This window comes from Babylonia areolata, chromosome 1 (assembly GCF_041734735.1).
Source record: "Babylonia areolata isolate BAREFJ2019XMU chromosome 1, ASM4173473v1, whole genome shotgun sequence".
Lineage (NCBI taxonomy): Eukaryota > Metazoa > Mollusca > Gastropoda > Neogastropoda > Buccinidae > Babylonia > Babylonia areolata.
In genome coordinates this window covers 99,430,923-99,454,167 of record NC_134876.1, presented here as the reverse complement: position 1 = coordinate 99,454,167, position 23,245 = coordinate 99,430,923, and the positions used below count along the sequence as shown (strand labels likewise).

The window sequence follows — 23,245 nt, the reverse complement described above, 5'->3', positions numbered from 1 at the left end:
TGGAGTGTGCATTGTAAAAAAAAAAATTATATGCATGCATTTGATATGTTTAATTTCTCATTGTGTATAAAGTTATATTGATGTGAACAGAACCTTGCTTTCCAAATGGAACTTTTTATATTGTTAAACCTTAGCAATATCAGTTGCTTACAACGTTTTACAGAAGACTACAGTTCTGTGCTATCTGTCAAAGGCACTCGATTCCGGCCTTTATCCCTGGAGCTTCCAAAACCGCTGTTCCCAGTTGCTGGATTTCCAATCATCTATCACCACATTGAAGCATGCAGCAAAGTGAGTTGATGTTTCATTTATTTCTGGCTTCTCTTGATGTACTTTCTTTTTATACTTCTTTCTTTATGTATGTCTGCCGGGATTGCATTGTGTGTCACAGTCATGAAATCATGAAAAATGCAATCAATATTAAATTCAAAGGAGACAAAATACTGAAGAAGGGACATTAAGGGATATGAATAAACCTCTTAAAGACTTTAGATGATTCATCTCTTTTGTCTGTTTTGTTTGTTTGTTTACTGCTTTGTGCTACCAGAGAGTGTAGAATGAGGGAGAGGGCACACTCCCTTCTTTCCCCTATGTGCAAAACTGAAGCCTCGCTCGCTCGCGGCGCGCCGCGTCCCTCACCACCCTCTCCCTTCCCCCAGACAGTAGATAGCAGCCAGGCGCAAAGGAGAAGCAACACAGAAAAAGCATGTGCGTATGTTGACTGTCTGCGGCATGTCCCCCAAAATAAATACGTGGGTTATCGACATAATTTTGCAGATTCTCCATAGGTTTTAAAAGAGATACAGCAAAGAGAGAGAGAGAGAGAGAGAGAGAGACTTACTATTAAATTATCGAAATTACCCACCCAGTTGGTGTCGGGATCCACACAGACGAAAACAAAGGTGTCATATCCAGCCGTAAACTTTCGCCTTTCTCCTTGAACCAACAGCCGACACGACAAATAGCACCAACTACCACAGGAACTTTGCTTCAGATACCTGATTTCAACCTTTCTGAGATCACTTACTAAAATTTTATAATGTTAAGGCAGTATATTTGTAAAAGTCAGTAGTAATTTTGCAAGTCAATGCCTAAGGAAAATTCAGATATGACACAGCTTGAGCAGTTTTCTGTTTTGCCTGCCACTTGAAGACGCAAACTTTCTGTTATTGTCTTTCTGGTGTTGGCTGCCAGTCAACCGAGGGGCCAGGAACAGGATCAGGCACTGGAAATGAAAATTAGTTTATGACTATTACACACACACACACACACACACACACACACACACACACACACACACACACACCATTCCAGAAAATGTGTGAGAGATACAAATAAACAATAGCTGAGAGAGAGAGAGAGAGAGAGAGAAACACTGACAAGGCGACAGAAATAATGACATATATGTTCATTTATGTTTTACCTTTTCACTCTCCTCATCCACACCCCACACAATGTGATATACACAGTTCTAAATAATATTATCGCAGAGATAACAAGTCTGACATAATTATATCAAAATACTTGTACATATAAAAGCTACAGCAATTTAAAAACATACAAATATATACAGTAAATTAAATTACCTGCTTTTTCCTGTGATTCATGGCTGGTTCTGGCTTTTTTGGAACTTGCAGGGTGATCCTGTCGACAGGGCATTTTTCTTTTTGTTGTGACTTTAGGTGGTGGATTTGGAATGTTGAATAATGTGGGGACAGCATTCCACACAAGACTCAATTTTTCCGCACTGGGATTCATAAACTGATTTGGCTCAAAATGTTCAGAGCAAAGTTTGCAGTTAGTGTACAGGTACTCGCTGGTTTTTCCCTGTAGATCAGCTCGCCTGGTGTTCTGAACCCACTTTTTGCATCTGTACAAAAAAAGCAATATAGCATTTCAATATTTATTTTCATTCAGTTTTCAATTTATAGAAACTGGTATCATTTCATCCTCAGTTGTTCTCTTCATCCTTCTCAGTACTATTACTACTACCACGACAACAACAACTACTACTGATGATGATGGAGATGATGATGATGATGACAAAGCTGGTGCTGCTACTACTGCTGCTGTTGCTGCTGCTCCTGCAACTGCTTCTACTATTACTGCCATTCCTGCTAAACTGAGTGATTACTGATTACTAGAAAGATTTGACTGGCGTCTACTGCAAGTAGTGATTACTATTACTATGACTGCTAGCTGAGCAGTCTACCATAACCACTACACTACAACCATAGCAACACATTCAGTGTTGCATAATTATATCAATGCATCACTATGGTTCTAATCACTAAAACAGTGCCTCATTTTGGGTTCAGTTTTGATGCCGCTCTAATGTTGTCTGTCCCAGACCCAAAGTCACAATCACAAAACGTCACGGATACCTTTCACAGCTCTACTTTCGGTTTTGCTAAAAACTACTTTCACTTTGCACACTCGGCTAAACAAAGCTCTGACTAACGAATGTAATAACGACATAAATGTCCATATCAACACGATACTTCATTAAACAAAATCATGAAACGCTTACCTGTCTTCATCTTTGGGAAATCGGAACAATGTCCATCCTTTTTTGCGCGAGTTTTTGCAGTTTACAGCAGAACACCAAGCCATTTCCTCTGCTGCCGTAACTGTCTGGCCGCTTGAGGGCGCATACTATTTCCGGGCGAGAGCTGCTCGCGCGGCAGCTTCACGCGAAGTGCTGAGTGATTCATCTCGCTAAGTTTAGTGCCTCTGGTGCTACCTTCCATGGCCTTCAGTGGCATTACTCCAGAGTCCTTAATCTTGACTTTCTCACAATCATTTACAATCATAACCTGACTGGTTTTGTGGTGGACCCAGCACCAGCTGTCCTGAGGAAGAGCACTGTCACTGTCAGAGGGCAAAGAGGCCCAGTGGAGACCCTGATCTGCTGCTGGTTTTGAGAGGTGCATGTCCAGTTCAGTTGTTTTGTGTTTCAGCATACCACCTACTAGACCCTCTCCCCTGCTGACAACAGCAGTTGCTTCAGTCACAGAGCAAAACTCTCCCACAGGAGTGTATATAGTTCAGTGACAGTTCCATAAGTGCCAATTTTGGGTCATTGTGACATTGACTTAAACTCTCCACTGGCAAAAAATGGAGGTGGAAGTAAAATGAAAACCAAGGTCACTATCAGAATAGAGTGTTAAGGTTCCTACTTTTCTTGTTGTTTGATTTCTTTTGAGTGAGAGACTAGTAGGGCTTAACCTCTTTTCATATATATATATTTATATATATTATCTTTTGCATGAGCACTAGAGGCCCATACTCTACAGTTGGAGATGGACAGGGCTCAATATTATATTCTGATATTTAAAAAAATATTTATCCAGTATTGATTAATGTTCGCATCTGTGACCCATTTAGCAGTTTTCTGTAATTATTCTGTGAAAAAAAATTGTATTTGATTCATCAGTCCAAGCTGGCCCACTTTAAAAATGGAATAACATTTATAAGGTAAACATTTTGTGAATTTTGAGTGCAAAGATGTGATGAAGTAAAAGAGCATGCGCGTTGAGTATGGAATCCAGAGGCAGAGAAAGAACTGCATCCAGTTATGGGCTGTGGGCTGTTTGAATCTGGGAAAGTGGGAACAGAGTGAATCTGAAGCTGATCATAGAAAATTGGAAGTTGATATATATTTGGATAGAAGTTGTATGCATTCTTTTGTGACTAGAATTATCTTTGCAGCTGTCTGATGTGCGGGAAATCATCCTGATTGGGTTTTACCAACCTAACGATGCCCTGAACAAGTTCATCAGCCAGTCGCAAATGGAATTCCAGGTGCAGATCAGGTGAGAGTGTCTGTATGTGTGTGTGTGTGTGTGTGTGTTTTTGTGGTTTTTTTGTTTGTTTGTTTGTTTTGTTTTGGTTTTTTTGTGTGTGGTTTTTTCTTTTTTTTTCTTTTTGAAATACACATATAAATCATTTCTTTTTTATTTCTTTTTTCATAGTCAGTCTAGACAGTATCTTAGATCAATCTCAGATTCTTTGCAGCCATCTCAAATTCGAAAAAAAAATGTGGAAAAGAAAACATACAAGGAAAGAAGCAAGCAGGAGATGTTACTTGCATTCCTGTGGCTCTTCTGTTCATTGGACTGTGGTTTGTGGTTTTCTTTCAGATCTGACTGTGGTTTTCTGTGGTTTTCTTTCAGGTGGTTTTCTTTCAGATCTGACTGTGGTTTGTGGTTTTCTTTCAGATCTGACTGTGGTTTTCTGTGGTTTTCTTTCAGGTGGTTTTCTTTCAGATCTGACTGTGGTTTTCTGTGGATTTCTTTCAGATCTGACTGGTTTTCTTTCAGAACTGACTGTGGTTTTCTTTCAGATCTGACTGGTTTTCTTTCAGATCTGACTGTGGTTTTCTTTCAGATCTGACTATTTTTTCTCATGAAATGGGGTTAATTGTGAGGTGGAGTTCGTAACCAGTGAGAATTACATATCAAACTCTTCATGTTCAGTTTTAAACAAATTGGTATTTTGATAACCAGTTTACTGAATACACACTTCATACTCTAAAGAATTGATATTTCAGTAGTCAGTAAGGTTTACGGAGCAGACTTTTCATACTCAGTTTCAAAAGAATTAATACTTTTATAGTCAGTGATATTCACAGAACAGACATTTCGTATTCACTTTTCTATTTGAAAAAACCCAAGCATTTTAATAGCCAGTGAGAATTATGGAACAGACTTAATATTCAGTTTTTAGAATATTGACATTTAATTATTTTCTCTTTTCAACCAGTTTTAAAACATTTTCATGTGTAATCTTTTCCTATAATCCAGTTTTTAAAAGTTTTACCTGTCTTGTGAAACTAAAAGATGTAATCTTCCTTTAATAACACTTTATAAAAAACAACAACAACAAACAAAAAAACAACAAAACTGATGCTCCTTGAAGCTATTTCAACATGTATACATGCCATGATGTGACATTTGATATCTTGTTTATCTTGTTCTTTATTATTTGTTATTGTTCTTCATCTTATTATTACTATTATAAGTATTATCATATTGAAAAATAACCCTTGTATCTCAACAAATTAATGATTTTTTTTCTTTCTGTTTTTTTTCCGATGATCATTGATGGACCAAATGTTTTGCTATGTGAATGTTGAATCACATTGATGTCGTGAAAAGTCAAAATATAACCTTGTGTACAAGGGGGGAAAAAAAAAATGTAATCTTCTTTGTTTGTGGACTGCAACTCCCACATTCACTCGTATATACAAGTGGGCTTTTACGTGTATGACTGTTTTTACCCTGCCGTGTAGGCAGCCATGTTCCGTTTTTGGAGGTGTGCATGCTGGATGTGTTCTTGTTTCCATAACCCACAGAACGCTGACATGGATTACAGGATCTTTAATATGTGCATTTGATCTTCCGTTTATGCATACACACAAATGGGGTTCAGGCACAAGCAGGTCTGCACATATGTTGACCTGGGAGATTTTGGAAAATCTCTACCCTTTACCCACCAGGTGCTGTTACTGAGATTCGAACCCAGGACTCTCATATTAAAAGTTCAGTGCTTTTTAACCACTAGGCTATTGAGGTGTAATCTAAGAACCATGTGTGCACACAGGTACCTGCAGGAGTACAGTGCTCTAGGGACGGCTGGGGGGCTGTACCATTTCCGTGACCAGATCATGACAGGGGGGCCGGAAATGTTCTTTGTGATGAATGCTGATGTCTGCGGAGACTTCCCTCTGCAAGACATGTTGGATTTTCACAGAACTCTGCCGAACACTGCAATCTGTACCATGCTGGCTACTGAGGTGAGCATAGGTTTGGTTTGTGGGTGTGTGTGTGTGTTTGCCCATGAGTGTGTGTGTGCATGCACATGAGTGTGTGTGCATGAGCATGAGTGTTTTTTTCTTTCTTTTTTTTCTTAGGTGTGTGTGCATACGTGTTTGTACTTGCATGTGTCCATGCATGTGTGTGTGTGTTGAGGGTGTTTGTGTGGATGTGAGAGTACATAAATGTGATGTATGTTTGAGTTGAAATATGTAGGCATGTATGCAAATGTAGTAAGTCATTAGAATCCATTTGGACAGATATATTTTAAGCATATACGATGTGTGTATTCTTGTCTCTGTGTGTCTGTGTCTATGTTTGAGAGATATGCTAATTGTGGTTTGTCAAAACAAAACCAAAAAAAATGCTGACACACAACTATGCGAAAAATCATATTTATATAAAAACTATGAAAAATGAAAAGGAATATTATAATCTTTAAATCTCTTTGTCGTTTCAGACATGATTAAAGTTGGTTTTTGTACTCTCCTTTTCAGGCAACAAGACAACAGTCCTTAACATATGGATGTGTGGTTGAAAACAAAGACACGCATGAGGTATGACATTTTGAACCACAAATCTCCACTTTTTACGTGATGTTTACATCAGCAGAATTGAGTAAGATACTTTGTGTGCAAAATTGAAATGAGGGGGGTTGAAACTGAACTACAGCAGGCATGCACATTAATGTTATTAACTGTCTGTATTTACACTATGTGAGAACTGTGCAGAGTCATTGCCAAACATTTGGCTAAAAGCACTCTTGCTTCTCATCGTGTATTGCTGTCTGTATCCTCCTGTGAAGTCCGTCATATCAGCACTCACGTAACAGGTGCAGTCATCTGTGTTTTGGGTAATAAGTAAAGGTAACTGCTCCCTTTTAGGAGGCATATCATGTTTTTATGTCCTTGCCTGTTGTTGAAAAATTCACTTGAAATCATTTGTCTAAATTTAATGCCAGTCCACTGAATTTGAAAGGTAACATATTTGATAAGTCAAGTGTTGCTTTTTTGTTAAGTATTTGCCATCTTTATGAATTGTTAAATTAAAACCAGGACTTCTCTTTCATTCAAAGATTATAGCTTAGAGAACAAATTCTAACATGCCTCATTTGAAAACAAGAGATTCTGCTGCTTTTTTTTTTTTTTTTTTTTTTTTCTTTTTTATTTTATTTTTTACAGTCATATCCTTTGCAGTACCAGTGTTAAGAGCATCTTCAAGTCATGAATAGTGTGCTCTGACTTCTGTTTTTAATGCTCTCTTTTTTTTTTTCTTCTTTCTTCTTCTTCTTTTTTTCTTTGTGTGTGTGTGTTGTTGTTGTTGTTGTTGCACTCTTTGTTTCTTGATTTTAGTTGTTCTTTTTTCCTCAGATTCTGCATTATGTGGAGAAACCAGAAACCTTTGTAAGCACAAGCATAAACTGTGGAATCTACCTCTTCAGCCCAGAAATCTTTCAGCCTTTGGAAATAGCCTTCAAGAAAAATCTGGAAGAAAACTACAAGTAAGTTGTAAAGACTAATTTTGAAGTGTTGGTCATTCATGTCTCTTGATCGCTTTGGTAACTCTTTTTATGTATGATGTGACAATGATAATGATAACTCTTTTTATGTATGATGTGACAATGATAATGATAACTCTTTTTATGTATGATGTGACAGTGATAATGATAACTCTTTTTATGTATGATGTGACAATGATAATGATAACTCTTTTTACGTATGATGTGACAATGATAATGATAACTCTTTTTACGTATGATGTGACAATGATAATGATAACTCTTTTTATGTATGATGTGACAATGATAATGATAACTCTTTTTATGTATGATGTGACAGTGATAATGATAACTCTTTTTACGTATGATGTGACAGTGATAATGATAACTCTTTTTATGTATGATGTGACAAGGATAATGATAACTCTTTTTATGTATGATGTGACAATGATAATGATAACTCTTTTTATGTATGATGTGACAATGATAATGATAACAATAACACTAATATTGATAATAATGATAATGATAGTAATGATAATAATGAAAGTTTATTTCTACTGTGCCTCTGTTGTAAATAATATTCAAGGCACATTACAGGAGTATCACACAAATAAAAAACAGCAACACTGACATCTGAAACAGTTTTGCAGAAAACTGCCTATACATTTTTTTAGGAGAGGGAGGTTGAAAACTGGCAAATTCTTCTGCAGACTCACCTTTGATAACAGACATACTCACAATTCCTTGTCTTTTCTCTTGCTGACTTCCCGTGTGTGTGTGTGTGTGTGTGTGTGAATGATTGTGTCTGTTTTTTTCTTTTTTGTTTGGGATGGTTCTTCTGTTCTTGGTGATGTTTTTGTAGTTTTTTTCCTTTTAGAAAAGCTTAGTTAACCCCTAGGCTGCCTATATGACGAGATGACTCATCAGCGCAAGCATGTACGCTTCGCTGCCACAATGACGAGATCACTCGTCATCAAAATGTTCTGACTTTCCCTGGTTTACATTGAGTTTGTTGACAAAAATACTGGTAGCTTTAGCTTGGGGAATCTTTGTAGATTCTGTTCATAGCTAGAAACCCCATCAGTATCATGAGGCAGTCATTTGAACGTTTTGGTTGGGTTACTGCTGCAGTGTTTGCCTGGCTCCTCTCCTCGCTCGCTCAACAAAATGTCGGACACCATGCTTAAGACATGGGATCGATGTGTACTAAATCAACTAATATTGCTTTCTGTAGCTGATGCTCAGAAGTAATTGAAATATAAATTCAAGGGAGAAGACTGTGATAAACTTTTATAGGACCATTTGATGGAAAATAAAGGGAGCAATGAAGAGACTGGCCAAGATATGACTATCAGTGAGTGATGCCAGCTGTACAGCTGTAGCATACGACAGAAAGTGACCAGATTATTAGCAGGACACAGTGTGAGGGATTTTCTTGGCACTCAGCCAATGCAGTCTGATGAGAACTGTATAAAATGACCGTGTGAGAGGGGTGAAGAGGAATGGGGTGGAGACCGAGGATGTCACTTGGAGAAGTCACAATGCATTGGCTATCTTGTCTGTGTGTTTTTTATTGTGGTTGTTCCAGTATAATTTGTGTGTGCAGGTGTTATCCATTTGTCCAGAAAATATGATATTTTAGTGCAAATTACCTGACTAATGTTTGTAATGAACATGTTGAAAAGGTGACAAAAAAACAAAACACTGATTTCAAAACAACAGCATGTCACTGAAAATATATAAAACGGGAAAATATCATGTATTATTCATTCATTTACCTTTCAGAAAATATATACTTTTGTGGGTCTTTCTCCAATAACAAAGAGCACAGAATTTTGGGAAAAAACCCTGGCAAATAGATTTCACTTAAATCTTATTTTCCTGGCAGCAAAATGGTTAAGATAATGAGATGCAAACATACTGAATGAGTCACCTCTCTTTTAAGGTGAATAATCACATTTTGATATGTTGAAAGAAAGGTAATCAGTAATAAGGAAATGAATGAACAACTCATTGACCAAAGCAGGTAAATAAACTAGCAAATGAAAATGATGAACAGTTACAAGTAGGTAAATTAACATTAATGTCTCAGTAATTCAGAAGTAAGGGTATTTCCATTTATTTAGGGAATTACTGTTCTGCAGTATTCCAGGATACATGTATTCAAGTTTGTCACACTTGTAAACATTTTTTTCCTTCAACTTCAAGGTTTCTTTATTGAATTTTTCTTTTCAATGTTTTTTTGTTGTTGTTGTTGTTCTAATAGATGTTAGCATGTTGATCCAGGTTAGGCAAACAGTTGAATAAGCAAAGACGTGTATCACAGATGTTTCAAAGTTAAGGCAGTTGTAAGTTTTTGGAGAAATGTCTGTTTCATGATATGCGAGGATGCTTGAATTTGTCAAACTTGTAAACTTTGCTTCTTAAGTGTGTCTTTTGTATTTAATTGAAGATGAATGAATTTTGTAATATTTGTTTTTGTACAAGTTACTCATCTTATTATCCAGGTGAATTTGAACAGTAATCTTTGGTTTGGTATGAGTTAGTGATGTTACTGATAAATTTTGTGATTTTGGGGGGGGGGGGGGGGTGGATCGTTTCTGGGCAGCAGACCTTTCCTAAGTGAACAACAGTCTGACTTCTCTTGTTTTCTTGAGAGAGGTTGGATTGACAGATTTAGATATGTAAGATATACCCAGACAGGAACTAGTAAATCTGTCCAGTAACAAAGCAGGCAAGGCCTTAAGAGTCATGTGTGATAACCACTTGATCCAAGCAACACTATAGCAGATCATCTGGGGAAAAAGACACACGTTTTAATGTGACCTTGGCCTTTGAACTCAAAATTTTACAACACGTGCATGTTCTGGCCAAAATAAACCACTAAACCTTTTTTTTTTTCCAGTAGCCTGCGTTGTGACCTTGACTTTACCTTTGACATCTGACTATCTATTTACACTGATTTTGATCTCATCATGACCAGTCATTATGCCAGATGTGATGAAGATTGCATACAACACCTTCGGTCTCTGGCACACAGAAAATTTCCCTTCAGTATCACATGCTGTCTTGTGACCTTGATCTTCTGATTTTTCAAATTCTTTAGAAATTATGCTGTGCCTTTGATCAGTCACAATACTAAGTTGTTGGTTTTGGGTTGTTTTTTTAAACTGGAAGTGAGATACAGTTTTTACCAAGCACACACACACACACACACACACACACACACACACACACACACACACACACACACACATACATGCACACACACACATGCACACACACACACACACACACACACACACACACACACACACACACACACGCACATATCATGTCTTTACATATACACAACTTGATTCACACTCATGAGTCAAAAAGTATTGTGGTTTCAAACTTCACAGCAGCTGAAGAAGCTTAATACTGTCTTCATGTTTGCTGTTCATTTTTTATTCAGCGCTTTTGTGCGTGGAGCACATTATCACTCATCACAGAATCACAGAAATATTCGGCTATAAGCCAGAAGCCTTTTGCCCTCTTGATAATGTCCATTAATGTGCTTTTGGATCACTATATAGTGAACTGTTCCAAGGTTTAATCAGGCTCAGTGTATACTACATTTATTTCTGACTCAATAAAAATTTAAATCGATGGAAAATACATGGTCCTTAAAAGTTTTGTCAGTCTGGTTTTTGAAGGCATTTACTGATGGTGCATTGATGGTGTCGGAGGAAAGGTTATTCCACAGATTAATGATATCGTTAGTAAACAAAATTGTGGAACTGGTTAGTGACAAAGTTTGTCTCGTTAAGTTTGAAGTTGTGCCCTCGAGTCTTATCAAATTTAGCCAAGGTGAACAGGGAAGAGGTCGTGCAGGGATCATAAATATTGTGCTTACTTCATCTCATTGAATACTTCAATGAGATCACCTCATATTTTATTGACTTAAATAAATGTATATGTAACATGATGATATCATAGTATAATATTGTAATATGATGGTGTTCACATTCTGTCTATGAATTTTAATCTTTAAAGAATATTTTGGGTTTATACATGATGCCTCCTTGTTAAAATGGGCCATATGATGTAGGCCTGGAGACCAGTAAGCATCACTCATTTGCTGGCATTAATCATAAACCATATATGATAGCTCAAAGTCATTATTCTTGAGATGTTGGTTGTGGGCAATAAATAAATATTCTACCTTTAAAATTAAAGAGGAAAAGAAAGTTGTCCTGGCTGATTGATGTATGCTGTATCCTATGTAATGTTACGTTCTATGGTGGCATACATTGGGCTTTTTTCCATTAAATCCTAGTTTTAGAATTGTCACAAAATACAAACGGTACTGTATACAGTTAATGCACCAGGCTGAGAATTTTGTGTTTAATTTTGATCCAGATTTTTAAAAAAAATTTAAATTCAGTTGTTTCTTTTCACAGAAAAGTTTGGTTATTCTCATTCCTTGACGTGCATATATATATATATATATAGCCTGTGTTGGTTAATTTTACTCAAGACAATATGTACATGTGTTAGCACCACAGTTCATTGTGGGGTTTCAGTCCCAAATGTCTAACAATATCTTTAAAGTATTTGTACTAGTACTTGTATGTTGTAAGGTCTGTTTTAAGGCAGTTCATTCTGTTGCAGTTTCACAAAGTACAGTTTTCATGCTGACTCCCTGTTACCTTGAATGGTTATTTAGACATGATTTATTAATCACTTTGAATGTTCCTTTCTTTTTTTTCCTTCTAAGTTTCCAAGGCTTCATGAATAAAGGGTATGTCCTTCCAGTCAGTTTGTGACATGCTTTAGAAAACATTCTTGCATGCACATGAACCTGTTGTCCAGTTATGTATCCATACCAGTCTGTTGTCTCACTCACAAAAAAAAAAAAAAATTTAATTCTGAACTCACTTAAAATGGTTTTTCAGTCGTTTTGACATTTTGCAGTTTGAATGGGTTGCTCGGCAAGCAGTGTGTACAGATGTGATGCTAAGTGCTTGTGTTTGTAATCCTGCGTCCATGTTTTTTTGTTTTTTTTTGTGATGATGTGTATGTTGTGGCTTGCTAGAGTGAAGGTATGTTGTTGCTTGAAACTGCATGGGACCCAAACCCTTCCAGCTTTTCTGGGGGAATTGCTACACGTGTGAGAGAAAATTTAGTATGACCAATATGATGGGAAAATGTGTCTGTTCTGAAAAGAACTTTTGGGTCACATTAATCTTGTTAATCATAGCTATTTTTTTAGGGGTGGGCCAAACATCTACTTTCCTAACTGGGATATTACCTTATTTATTGTCTGTGTTGTAACAGTCCTTATATATCTATCTATCAGTAAATAAATATATACATATGGGTTTTGGGGTTGTTGTTTTTTACCTAGGCTTTGCAGTACAAACTCATTTAGTTTACTTGAAATGCATTCTAAAACGAATGTGAAAAATATTTGTAGTTGCATTTATAAAAGCACATTTGAATACTGAGTTTTCTTCCACAGTCATAGTGATTTACCCTTTGTATATGATTAACAAATTAACTCATAGCATAGAATTAACAATGTAATTAGTACCCATTGAACTAAATTCAGGATTTTTTTGTTTCTAATTTTGTTTTTGCGCTGTTTAAAAGTGACAAACTGTTCATAAGAATAATTCTAAAAATCAACATTATGTATCTTTTTAATTCCTAATGGGCTGACATGAAAGAAAAAAAACTAATATGTATCATACATTTCTCCATCTTGCACTTTTCTTTCTGTTTGTTTTTGTGAGTTTGTGTAACAGGGGAGAGTAATACATATATTGATTTAGTACATGTGTAAATGTGCATAGTAGTGTTAGCATGCCTGTGTGTGTTTGTGCATGTATTAGTACAGATGTGTTGCACTTGTATGAATTTGTGTGTGTTTCTACAGAAGTGTGTGTGTGTGAGAGAGAGAGAGAGAGAGAGAAAATACAGTTCAGCATTTGGTGTATGTGAGTGTACGAGAGGGAAGGGGGAGGACAGAGATAGACTCCGAGATGTCCATAAATCAAGTTGATTGAAGCTCACATCGTCATACGTGTGATATTTTGAGTTTTAATCAACTCCGCTCATGGATGTCTTCTATGAAATGTGTAGAGTCAGTTAGCCATCCTGCAAGTTTGAAACGGGTTTGTAATAAGTGGAAAATTTGCTTTTCAGCAGCTTGGGTGTTTTATTTTTACTTTGTTTAGATTCATGAAACTATGTCATCAGGTTTTAAGATGATGTGACTCTGATTGTTTTTCATTGTAAAAGGTCTTCGAAAATGGTATTTTGTTTATTTCATTGATTACCTTTGGACTAATTTAGTATGTATTGTTTTATTCATTTAGATTATTGAAAATTGTCGAATGATCCTTAATAATTTTCATCTGTGTATATGTTGCTGTACATATTTTATTAGTGTGTGGTGTGGTTTGTCTCTGTAGGTGTTAGTTGTGTTGTTTGTAAATAGCTGCTAATGTGGATGTGCTTCCTAACTTCATTGCCTGTTATGGACGAAGTACTGACAGCTTCTTGACCAAGTGTGTGAATGAAACTGTTGCAAACAGCACGTGTCTGGCTGGCAGATATTACACACTGGTCCCACTGTTCCAGTAGTGCACCCTTTTTAATATCCACTTTGATCCAGGTCTTTCTTTGCACCTCAAGTGCAGTTAAATCCTGACATTTTGGATGGACAGCTAACATACGCTTTAAGAACGTCAACCAGTGCGCCCACATTTCCTGTACTTATCATCACCTAACCTTGGATCTAACAAGAAAAATGATATCCTCAGAAAGACAGCAGCTATCATCTTGCAGAACAAAGAAACTGAATTGTTGGTCTGCCAGTTGTGGATGGAAAAGGAACATGGGTGGATTCACCTCTGGCTGCGAAACAACCTGACGATGCAGGTGATGGAAAGAAAACGAAACAAACTTTTGCTGCAGTCTGGGATCAAACTGATGCCCATAGCATTGTAAATTGAGATGCTATAGCCTCTCGGTCATCTTGGACACATTGTGAACAACTTTGAAGTGCTGTAAGGTAGGCTTGGTTGGAGAGTCATGATTACTGGGTTCAAGAAAGGATCCACTGCAGACTGGCCTAAAGTCTGCATCATGTTGCAAGTAGTCAGTGTTGTGTTGTCGCTCGGACAAATAATAAGCTTAACACATCTCGTGTGTAACGAAGAATATTTCATAACTGAAAAGAAAGAAACAAACAGAAACTAGACTGTCAGCTGTTGTGGCCCTGACCGTTGTTGTCATTCTTATGCCCTCTATATTCCTTGAGCGTCAAGGCAGATAAATCTAATGACAAGTTAAGAACTTTCGACACAACAGTCAGTGGTCTGGATCTGAGCCTGATCAGTTCAGGAATGGAGCATAGGAGTGATGCCCAAATTCTGTATAGTCAGGACAGGTAAGTACATGAAACATGATACCTGAAATCTGCTCCATGTTTCCAGGTGTGAATGTTTGGGATTTGAGTGATACCTAACATCTGATCCATGTTGCCAGGTGTGAATGTTTGGGATTTGAGTGATACCTAACATCTGTTCCATGTTGCCAGGTGTGAATGTTTGGGATTTGAGTGATACCTAAAATCTGCTCCATGTTGCCAGGTGTGAATGTTTGGGATTTGAGTGCATTTAGTTTGAAATAGGGCATAAAAATGATGCCTGAAAACTTGATGCAACCTGTTGTGTGCAGGCTGTCAGGTGTGGGTTTTTTCCACCTCAGTTTCTATAGTTATGGATTGTGGGAGTGTGCATAACGTCCATGGAGAGATGGCAGGCATACCTGATCAGGTATAGTTATGGATTGTGGGAGTGTGCGTAACGTCCATGGAGAGATGGCAGGCATACCTGATCAGGTATAGTTAAGGATTGTGGAAGTGTGCGTAACGTCCATGGAGAGATGGCAGGCATACCTGATCAGGTATAGTTATGGATTGTGGGAGTGTGCGTAACGTCCATGGAGAGATGGCAGGCATACCTGATCAGGTATAGTTATGGATTGTGGGAGTGTGCGTAACATCCATGGAGAGATGGCAGGCATACCTGATCAGGTATAGTTAAGGATTGTGGGAGTGTGCGTAACATCCATGGAGAGATGGCAGGCATACCTGATCAGGTATAGTTATGGATTGTGGGAGTGTGCATAACGTCCATGGAGAGATGGCAGGCATACCTGATCAGGTATAGTTAAGGATTGTGGGAGTGTGCATAACGTCCATGGAGAGATGGCAGGCATACCTGATCAGGTATAGTTAAGGATTGTGGGAGTGTGCGTTACATCCATGGAGAGATGGCAGGCATACCTGATCAGGTAAAGTTATGGATTGTGGGAGTGTGCGTAACATCCATGGAGAGATGGCAGGCATACCTGATCAGGTAAAGTTATGGATTGTGGGAGTGTGCATAACATCCATGGAGAGATGGCAGGCATAGCTGATCAGGTATAGTTATGGATTGTGGGAGTGTGCGTAACATCCATGGAGAGATGGCAGGCATACCTGATCAGGTAAAGTTATGGATTGTGGGAGTGTGCGTAACATCCATGGAGAGATGGCAGGCATACCTGATCAGGTAAAGTTATGGATTGTGGGAGTGTGCATAACGTCCATGGAGAGATGGCAGGCATACCTGATCAGGTAAAGTTATGGATTGTGGGAGTGTGCGTAACATCCATGGAGAGATGGCAGGCATACCTGATCAGGTAAAGTTATGGATTGTGGGAGTGTGCGTAACATCCATGGAGAGATGGCAGGCATACCTGATCAGGTATAGTTAAGGATTGTGGGAGTGTGCGTAACGTCCATGGAGAGATGGCAGGCCTACCTGATCAGGTATAGTTATGGATTGTGGGAGTGTGCATAACGTCCATGGAGAGATGGCAGGCATACCTGATCAGGTATAGTTAAGGATTGTGGGAGTGTGCGTAACGTCCATGGAGAGATGGCAGACATACCTGATCAGGTAAAGTTATGGATTGTGGGAGTGTGCGTAACGTCCATGGAGAGATGGCAGACATACCTGATCAGGTATAGTTATGGATTGTGGGAGTGTGCGTAACGTCCATGGAGAGATGGCAGGCATACCTGATCAGGTAAAGTTATGGATTGTGGGAGTGTGCGTAACGTCCATGGAGAGATGGCAGACATACCTGATCAGGTAAAGTTAAGGATTGTGGGAGTGTGCGTAACGTCCATGGAGAGATGGCAGGCATACCTGATCAGGTAAAGTTATGGATTGTGGGAGTGTGCATAACATCCATGGAGAGATGGCAGACATACCTGATCAGGTATAGTTAAGGATTGTGGGAGTGTGCGTAACATCCATGGAGAGATGGCAGACATACCTGATCAGGTAAAGTTATGGATTGTGGGAGTGTGCATAACATCCATGGAGAGATGGCAGACATACCTGATCAGGTAAAGTTATGGATTGTGGGAGTGTGCATAACATCCATGGAGAGATGGCAGACATACCTGATCAGGTAAAGTTATGGATTGTGGGAGTGTGCGTAACATCCATGGAGAGATGGCAGGCATACCTGATCAGGTAAAGTTATGGATTGTGGGAGTGTGCATAACATCCATGGAGAGATGGCAGACATACCTGATCAAGTATAGTTAAGGATTGTGGGAGTGTGCATAACGTCCATGGAGAGATGGCAGGCATACCTGATCAGGTATAGTTAAGGATTGTGGGAGTGTGCATAACGTCCATGGAGAGATGGCAGGCCTACCTGAAAGTGTCTCCCCGATGACACACCACCATGCCAAAAGGGAGTCTCGAACTTTGATCACCAGTGAACACTGGTTCACAAGTCCAGTGCCGAAACAATTCTTCCATGGCAGCCCCTTCATTAAACTGTTTTCATTCAAAGTTTAGATACAGATAGTTTCTTTATCAGTAATGTCCTGATTCACACACAGTAAGCAATCTAAATAGCATATTCCCAACACAGTAAGCACTATAAGTAGCGTCTGATTTTTTAAAAATTTTTTAACTGTTATGCCGTTGACCTAGCAATCTATTTTTTATGTTCTGTGCCTGAATAGTAATCTTCAAATACCCCAAGTGAATCTTCTGATATAGTTTATGTCTAGTTATGTATTTGATAACATGATTATTTTTAAGCGTACATATTTCCTTATTGAAAGTTGCATGTCCGGATTTTCTACTGATTGATGTTTAAGCCAGAACACGAAAGAGGATTATTATTGAGAGGGATGTGGTTTGGGGTTATGTTAGGTTTGATAGTCTTCTTTTGTTTTTCAAGTGAGTATATAAAGTAAGCTTTGTTCTTAGTAATGTGGCGGTATCATGCAATGTTGCAGTATTGTCACGATCAATGTGTAACCATGATTCATTTTGTGAGCTTCCATTTTTGACAGTTTTTTTGTGTTGTTTCTGTGTCATATGTCTCGCTTGTTTTTCTTTTTCTTTTCATTGGCTCTTATTGTCTTAAGCTGTAGTGAAGTATTTGACAATGTTCTAACAGGCAAACTGTATATCAGTATATAGATTACTGGTTTTACCATCAATCCATGTTCTTATACGTATTGATGATGACAGAGACAAAGACAAGGCATATGATCACAGAAGCTATCACTGTCTGATTTGCTTTGAGCATGCACCCACCCACCCACCCACACACACATGGAGTGATGGCCTAGGGGGGTAACGTGTCTGCTTAGGAAGCGAGAGAATCTTAGCTCGCTGGTTCGAATCACGGCTCAGTCGGCAATATTTTCTCCCCCTCCACGAGACCTTGAGTGGGGATCTGGACGCTAGTCATTCGGATGAGATGATAAACCGAGGTCCCCTGTGCAGCATGCACTTAGTGCACGTTAAAGAACCCACAGCAACAAAAGGGTTGTCCATGGCATAATTCTGTAGAAAAATCCACTTTGATAGGAAAAACAAATAAAACTGCATGCAGGAAAAAAAATACCAAAAAATGGGTGCCACTCTCAGTGTACCAACATGCTCTCCCACGGGAGAGCAGCCTGAATTTCACTCACACACACACACACACACACACACACACACACACACACACACACACACACACACACACACACACACACACACACATACATACACACACACACACACACACATACACAGTATGTACAGAAAGCACACACATGTGCACACATGCACACATCATGAATGTTGCATTCTGAAGACAGCTAGTAAAACTGAATGATGTAAAACTGTTCTTGAAGTAGAACAGGCTAAATTTGTGAAAAGGCAATATCAGAGAATTCCATGGTCTCTGGTCCAGACAAATATTTTTTCTCATAGTAGTTTGATTGTAAGAAGTGAGTGACAAATACAAGAAAGTCATTTTCAGACCTCCCCACATGTGTACCACTTGAAAAAAAAGGTCTCTATTATAGCTCATAAACAGTTGTTATTATCTGACTACACTTTTTTTAAAGCTGTCATCTGTCTTGTTTATATGGAAACTGAAATCAGAAGCATAATTCTAATTGTTCAACATTCTTTGTTTTTAAGTGGTGTCTCTGTCACAATGGTAGAGGCAGAGGATGTTTCATAAGCACTGCCATAGTGGTGTCTTTTCCAGTTTAACAATGGTGCCATGTTTCTTCAGTAGTATTTTCCAGTGTCTTGTCTTTCTCCAATCGAACAGTGGTGCCATGTTTAGTCAAGAATATGTTCCTAAGTGTTATCTTTTTTCCAGTTGAACTGTGGTGCCATATTTAATAAATAGCATTTTCCTGCATGTTGTCTTTCTCCAATCGAACAGTGGTGCCATGTTTAGTCAAGAATATTTTCCTAAGTGTTATCTTTTTTCCAGTTGAACAGTGGTGCCATAAGTAACTGATAGCATTTTCCTGCATGTTGTCTTTCTCCAATCGAACAGTGGTGCCATGTTTAGCTAATAGTATTTTCCAGTGTGTTGTCATTTTCCAGTTTTGACTTCCAAGTGCCTTCCAAGGAGGTGATCCGTCTGGAGCAAGACGTCTTTCTTCCCATGGCTGCCACAGGGACTCTGTACATGTTTCAGACATCACGCTTCTGGAGTCAGATCAAGTCTGCTGGGTACGTGGCTTCGTCTGTGTGTTAGAAAACCTGCCGTGAAGAGTGTGTGCATGTGCTCCTTTGTGTGTTTGGGTGGGGAGGGGTTGGGTGAGGTGAGTGTGTGTATCCAGGTTGGTGTGAAGTTGTGTATACATATCCCTGTACGGACTTGCTTGGTACAGGAACCTTTGATTCGTGTGTGTGTGAGAACGAGCATATTTTGCCCTTTTTTTTGGACAGTTTTGTGTTTTGGGTGCCATTAATGTATTGTGTGTGTGTGTGTGAGTATGTCAAACACAATAGAGGGAGAACATATGCTCTTTTTGTCTGTTTCTGATCCTGAGCTATGGAGCAGACATACATGTGAGAATGGAAATTGTGAATGGTGATTTTATTTTGTCAATTTTTATATCCATTGATGTAAATAGGTCTACATGACTATATTCACTGTTGTGTGATCATTATTTTCAGAAATATTCTCTGTGTGTTTTTGTGTGTGTGTGTGTGTGTGTATGTGTGTGCATGGTCGCACACATGTTTATGAGTGTCCATTCATCAACACATTAACACAGCACCAAAAGCGCATTTGTTACTTGCCTTTTTATGGATGAAACACGCTTTCTGTATTAAGAATAAAAGTAGAAAATTTTATTTTCAAGATTTGGCAGAACATTTTGAGTTCAGCCAGAAATTCATCAGAAGTCTGATGAAATGAATATGGTTCCTTTCTTTTCAGCTTTAAGTTTCTTCAAGATAACTGTTACATAGTGTGGTTGTGTTACACTAGGATATATACTGGAACAGGAAAATAATCAGCACATTCAGTTTTTTTTTAATTAATTTTCACCTGTATTGTTTCACACCTGGCAGAATGGTTATGACGCTCAGCTGCCAGTACAGAGAGTCTGTGAGGGAGTGGGTTCAAATCCCGCTCTCGCCCTTTCTCCCAAGTTTGACTGGAAAATCAAACTGAGCGTCTAGTTTTTCAAATGAGATGATAGACCAAGCTCCCATGTATAGCACGCAGTTGGCACACTTAAAAATAACCCATGGCAACGAGAGTTTTGTCCTCTGGCAGATTTATGTAAAAAGACATCCACTCTGATAAGTACACAAGTATATAAGCATGCACTCAAGGCCTGACAAGCACGTTGGGTTATGCTGCTGTCAGGCATCTGCCTAGCAGATGTGGTGTAGCATATATGGACTTGTCCGAAGGCAGTGGCGCCTCCTTGAGAAACTGAAACTGTTCCACACAGAGCTGCCATCTATGCCAACCGACATTACCTGGCCATCTACAAGCGCACACACCCAGAACGCTTGGCGACAAACGGGGAGGGGAGACCCAAAGTGACGGGGGATGTCTTCATTCATCCCACAGCTCAAGTACACCCCACTGCTGTGGTAAGTGTCCTTTGATCACCATGAAGCTGATGATAATGATGTGAATAAAATAAAAGGCAGCAATACAAGGGCATCCAGGAGTCATGACCTGGGTGCGGTCTGGCCCCCTTAGAGTGTACGGAGTTAAGGGCCGAAACACTTGATGGATGGGGGCTTCTTCTCTGAAGATCTTGTATTTCCGACGAGCGCAGTACCCGAGTGGTTAAAGCATTGGGCTTTCAATCTGAGGGTCCCAGGTTTGAATCATGGTAACAGTGCCTGGTGGGTAAAGGGTGGAGATTTTTCTGATCTCCCAGGTCAACATATGTGCAGACCTGCTTGTGCCAGAACCCCATTCGTGTTTATATGCAAGCAAAAGAACAAATGCGCACGTTAAAGATCCTGTAATCCATGTCAGCGTTTGGTGGGTTATGGAAACAAGAACATAGTCAGTATGCACACCCCTGAAAACGGAGTATGGCTGCCTACATGGCAGGGTAAAAACAGTCATACACATAAAAGCCGGCTCGTGTACATACAAATGAACATGGGAGTTGCAGCCTACGAACGAAGAAGAAGAAGTATTGTCCAGCTCTTTTTAGAGTTTCTTATCATTATCACCTATCTTTGGTCAAAGACCAAACTGTAAATGTTTAAGAAACATGGAGTCATTTGCACAACAGGCTGCCTACTTGGGTAGAGCCGACTGACTGCTGCCATTGGGCGCTCATCCGTCATTTCCTGTGTCATTCGATACGTTTCATTCACACACTCAGACGTAACATTTTTATGTGTATGACCATTCTATTTATTTACCCTGCATATAGGCAGCCGTTCTCTGTTTTCAGGGTGCGTATATGCTGGATATGTTCTTGTTTCCGTAATCCTCCGACTGACATGGATTACAGGACCTTAATGAATGTATTTGATCTTGTGTGTGCACTCTAACCATTTCACCAGCACACCAATCTGCATGTTGTGTATATTATTCAGTGTCAGTGAAACACACTCTCCTGTTTCTACTTGACATTGTCCTTCCATACAGTGTTCTTGATCTTGTCAAGTGTCAGCTCAAAGCCTTTCTTTCAATATCTCCACTTGGATGAAGTCATATTTGGCAAGGACAGGAATCAGGCCCCAGCCAGAATCTGCACCAGTGGGTCGCAGTAAGAAATATTTTATTAAATGTAATTTTTGGAAACAAATTGATTGATGCTATAGCCAAGTTGCACTCTCAGTAACAGTGCCTGGTGGGTAAAGGGTGCAGATTTTTCCGATCTCCCAGGTCAACATATGTGCAGACCTGCTAGTGCCTGAACCCCCTTTGTGTGTCTGTGCAAGCAGAAGATCAAACATGCACGTTAAAGATCTCGTAATCTATGTCAGCGTTCTGTGGGTTATGGAAACAGGAGCATACCCAGCATGCACACCCCCAAAAACAGAGCATGGCTGCCTACACAGCAGGGTAAAAACGGTCATACAGGTAAAAGCCCACTCGTGTATATATGAGTGAACGTGGGAGTTGCAGCCCATGAACAAAGAAGAAGACCCCCGCACCAGTGGGTCAAAGTATGAAATGTATTATTAAATGTAATTTTTCGAAACAAATTTCCTTGAAGATAAATTTCCTTTATGATGAGACAGCTGAGGTGAATTGACAAGCCATGACTTGAACTGCAGATTATGTCCCCTGCATTGTGAAGTTTCACACTGAATGCAGTTGTATTGTTGTGGAGGTGTTTTCCTGGTAGTGTTCTTTCCTCGTGTAATGATAGTTATTGACAGTGTATTAACAGTTACAGTGGTTTGAAGTATGCAGAGCTGAAAAGTTAGATAATAAAACCTGTTTTGACTCATATTTGAAGCATGATGTTTGGGTGTCTAGAAATTCTCCCTTTTCTTTTATCATTCTTTCCGCTCTGTAACATAACTTTGGTGCCACTGTTCAGCTGGGACCCAACGTGACCATCGGAAGAAATGTGATTGTGGGAGAAGGGGTTCGACTCCGAGAATCCATCGTGTTGGAAGGTGCTACTTTGCAGGTAAGTTCAGTTTCAAAGTGTCAAAGGGTGTGGACTGATCCATTTGCATTACCTACGCACACCCCTCTGAGAACGGATGGAAGAGAGATTTCTGTCACATGCCTGTATATGTGTATGTTGTGTCTTTTGGATGAGATGAGATGGAAAAAACCCAAGGTACTGTTTGCGGCATGCTTTTAACACACATATATATTGATAAGTGGAGGGGCAAAAGTGTTGCACTTATGATACATCCAGGTTTTTCACATGGAATACCGTGCTGTGACTGACGATACATGCACATGTTTCACACAGAATGTTGTGCTGTGTGTGACTGACGATACATTCAGGTGTTTCATACAGAATATTGTGCTGTGTGATGACGATACATCCAGGTGTTTCACATGGAATAGCGTGTTGTGTGTGACTGACGATACATCCAGG

The 23,245-nt window shown here is 39.1% G+C and overlaps 1 protein-coding gene across 2 annotated transcripts in view; it reads left to right on the top strand.

Moving 5' to 3' along the window:
- LOC143290203 (mannose-1-phosphate guanylyltransferase regulatory subunit alpha-A-like) overlaps positions 1-23,245 on the top strand; it is a 28,818-nt gene that overhangs the window by 1,968 nt on the left and 3,605 nt on the right. Inside the window, exons 2-10 of one of the 2 annotated variants that reach the window (XM_076599527.1) lie at positions 194-291; positions 3,712-3,815; positions 5,605-5,797; positions 6,314-6,373; positions 7,187-7,317; positions 12,080-12,103; positions 19,290-19,418; positions 20,657-20,801; positions 22,730-22,822. In XM_076599527.1, coding sequence (XP_076455642.1) covers positions 194-291; positions 3,712-3,815; positions 5,605-5,797; positions 6,314-6,373; positions 7,187-7,317; positions 12,080-12,103; positions 19,290-19,418; positions 20,657-20,801; positions 22,730-22,822 — 977 coding nt within the window. The remainder of the gene's footprint in view (positions 1-193; positions 292-3,711; positions 3,816-5,604; positions 5,798-6,313; positions 6,374-7,186; positions 7,318-12,079; positions 12,104-19,289; positions 19,419-20,656; positions 20,802-22,729; positions 22,823-23,245) is intronic. The other variant, XM_076599533.1, reaches the window with a different exon arrangement.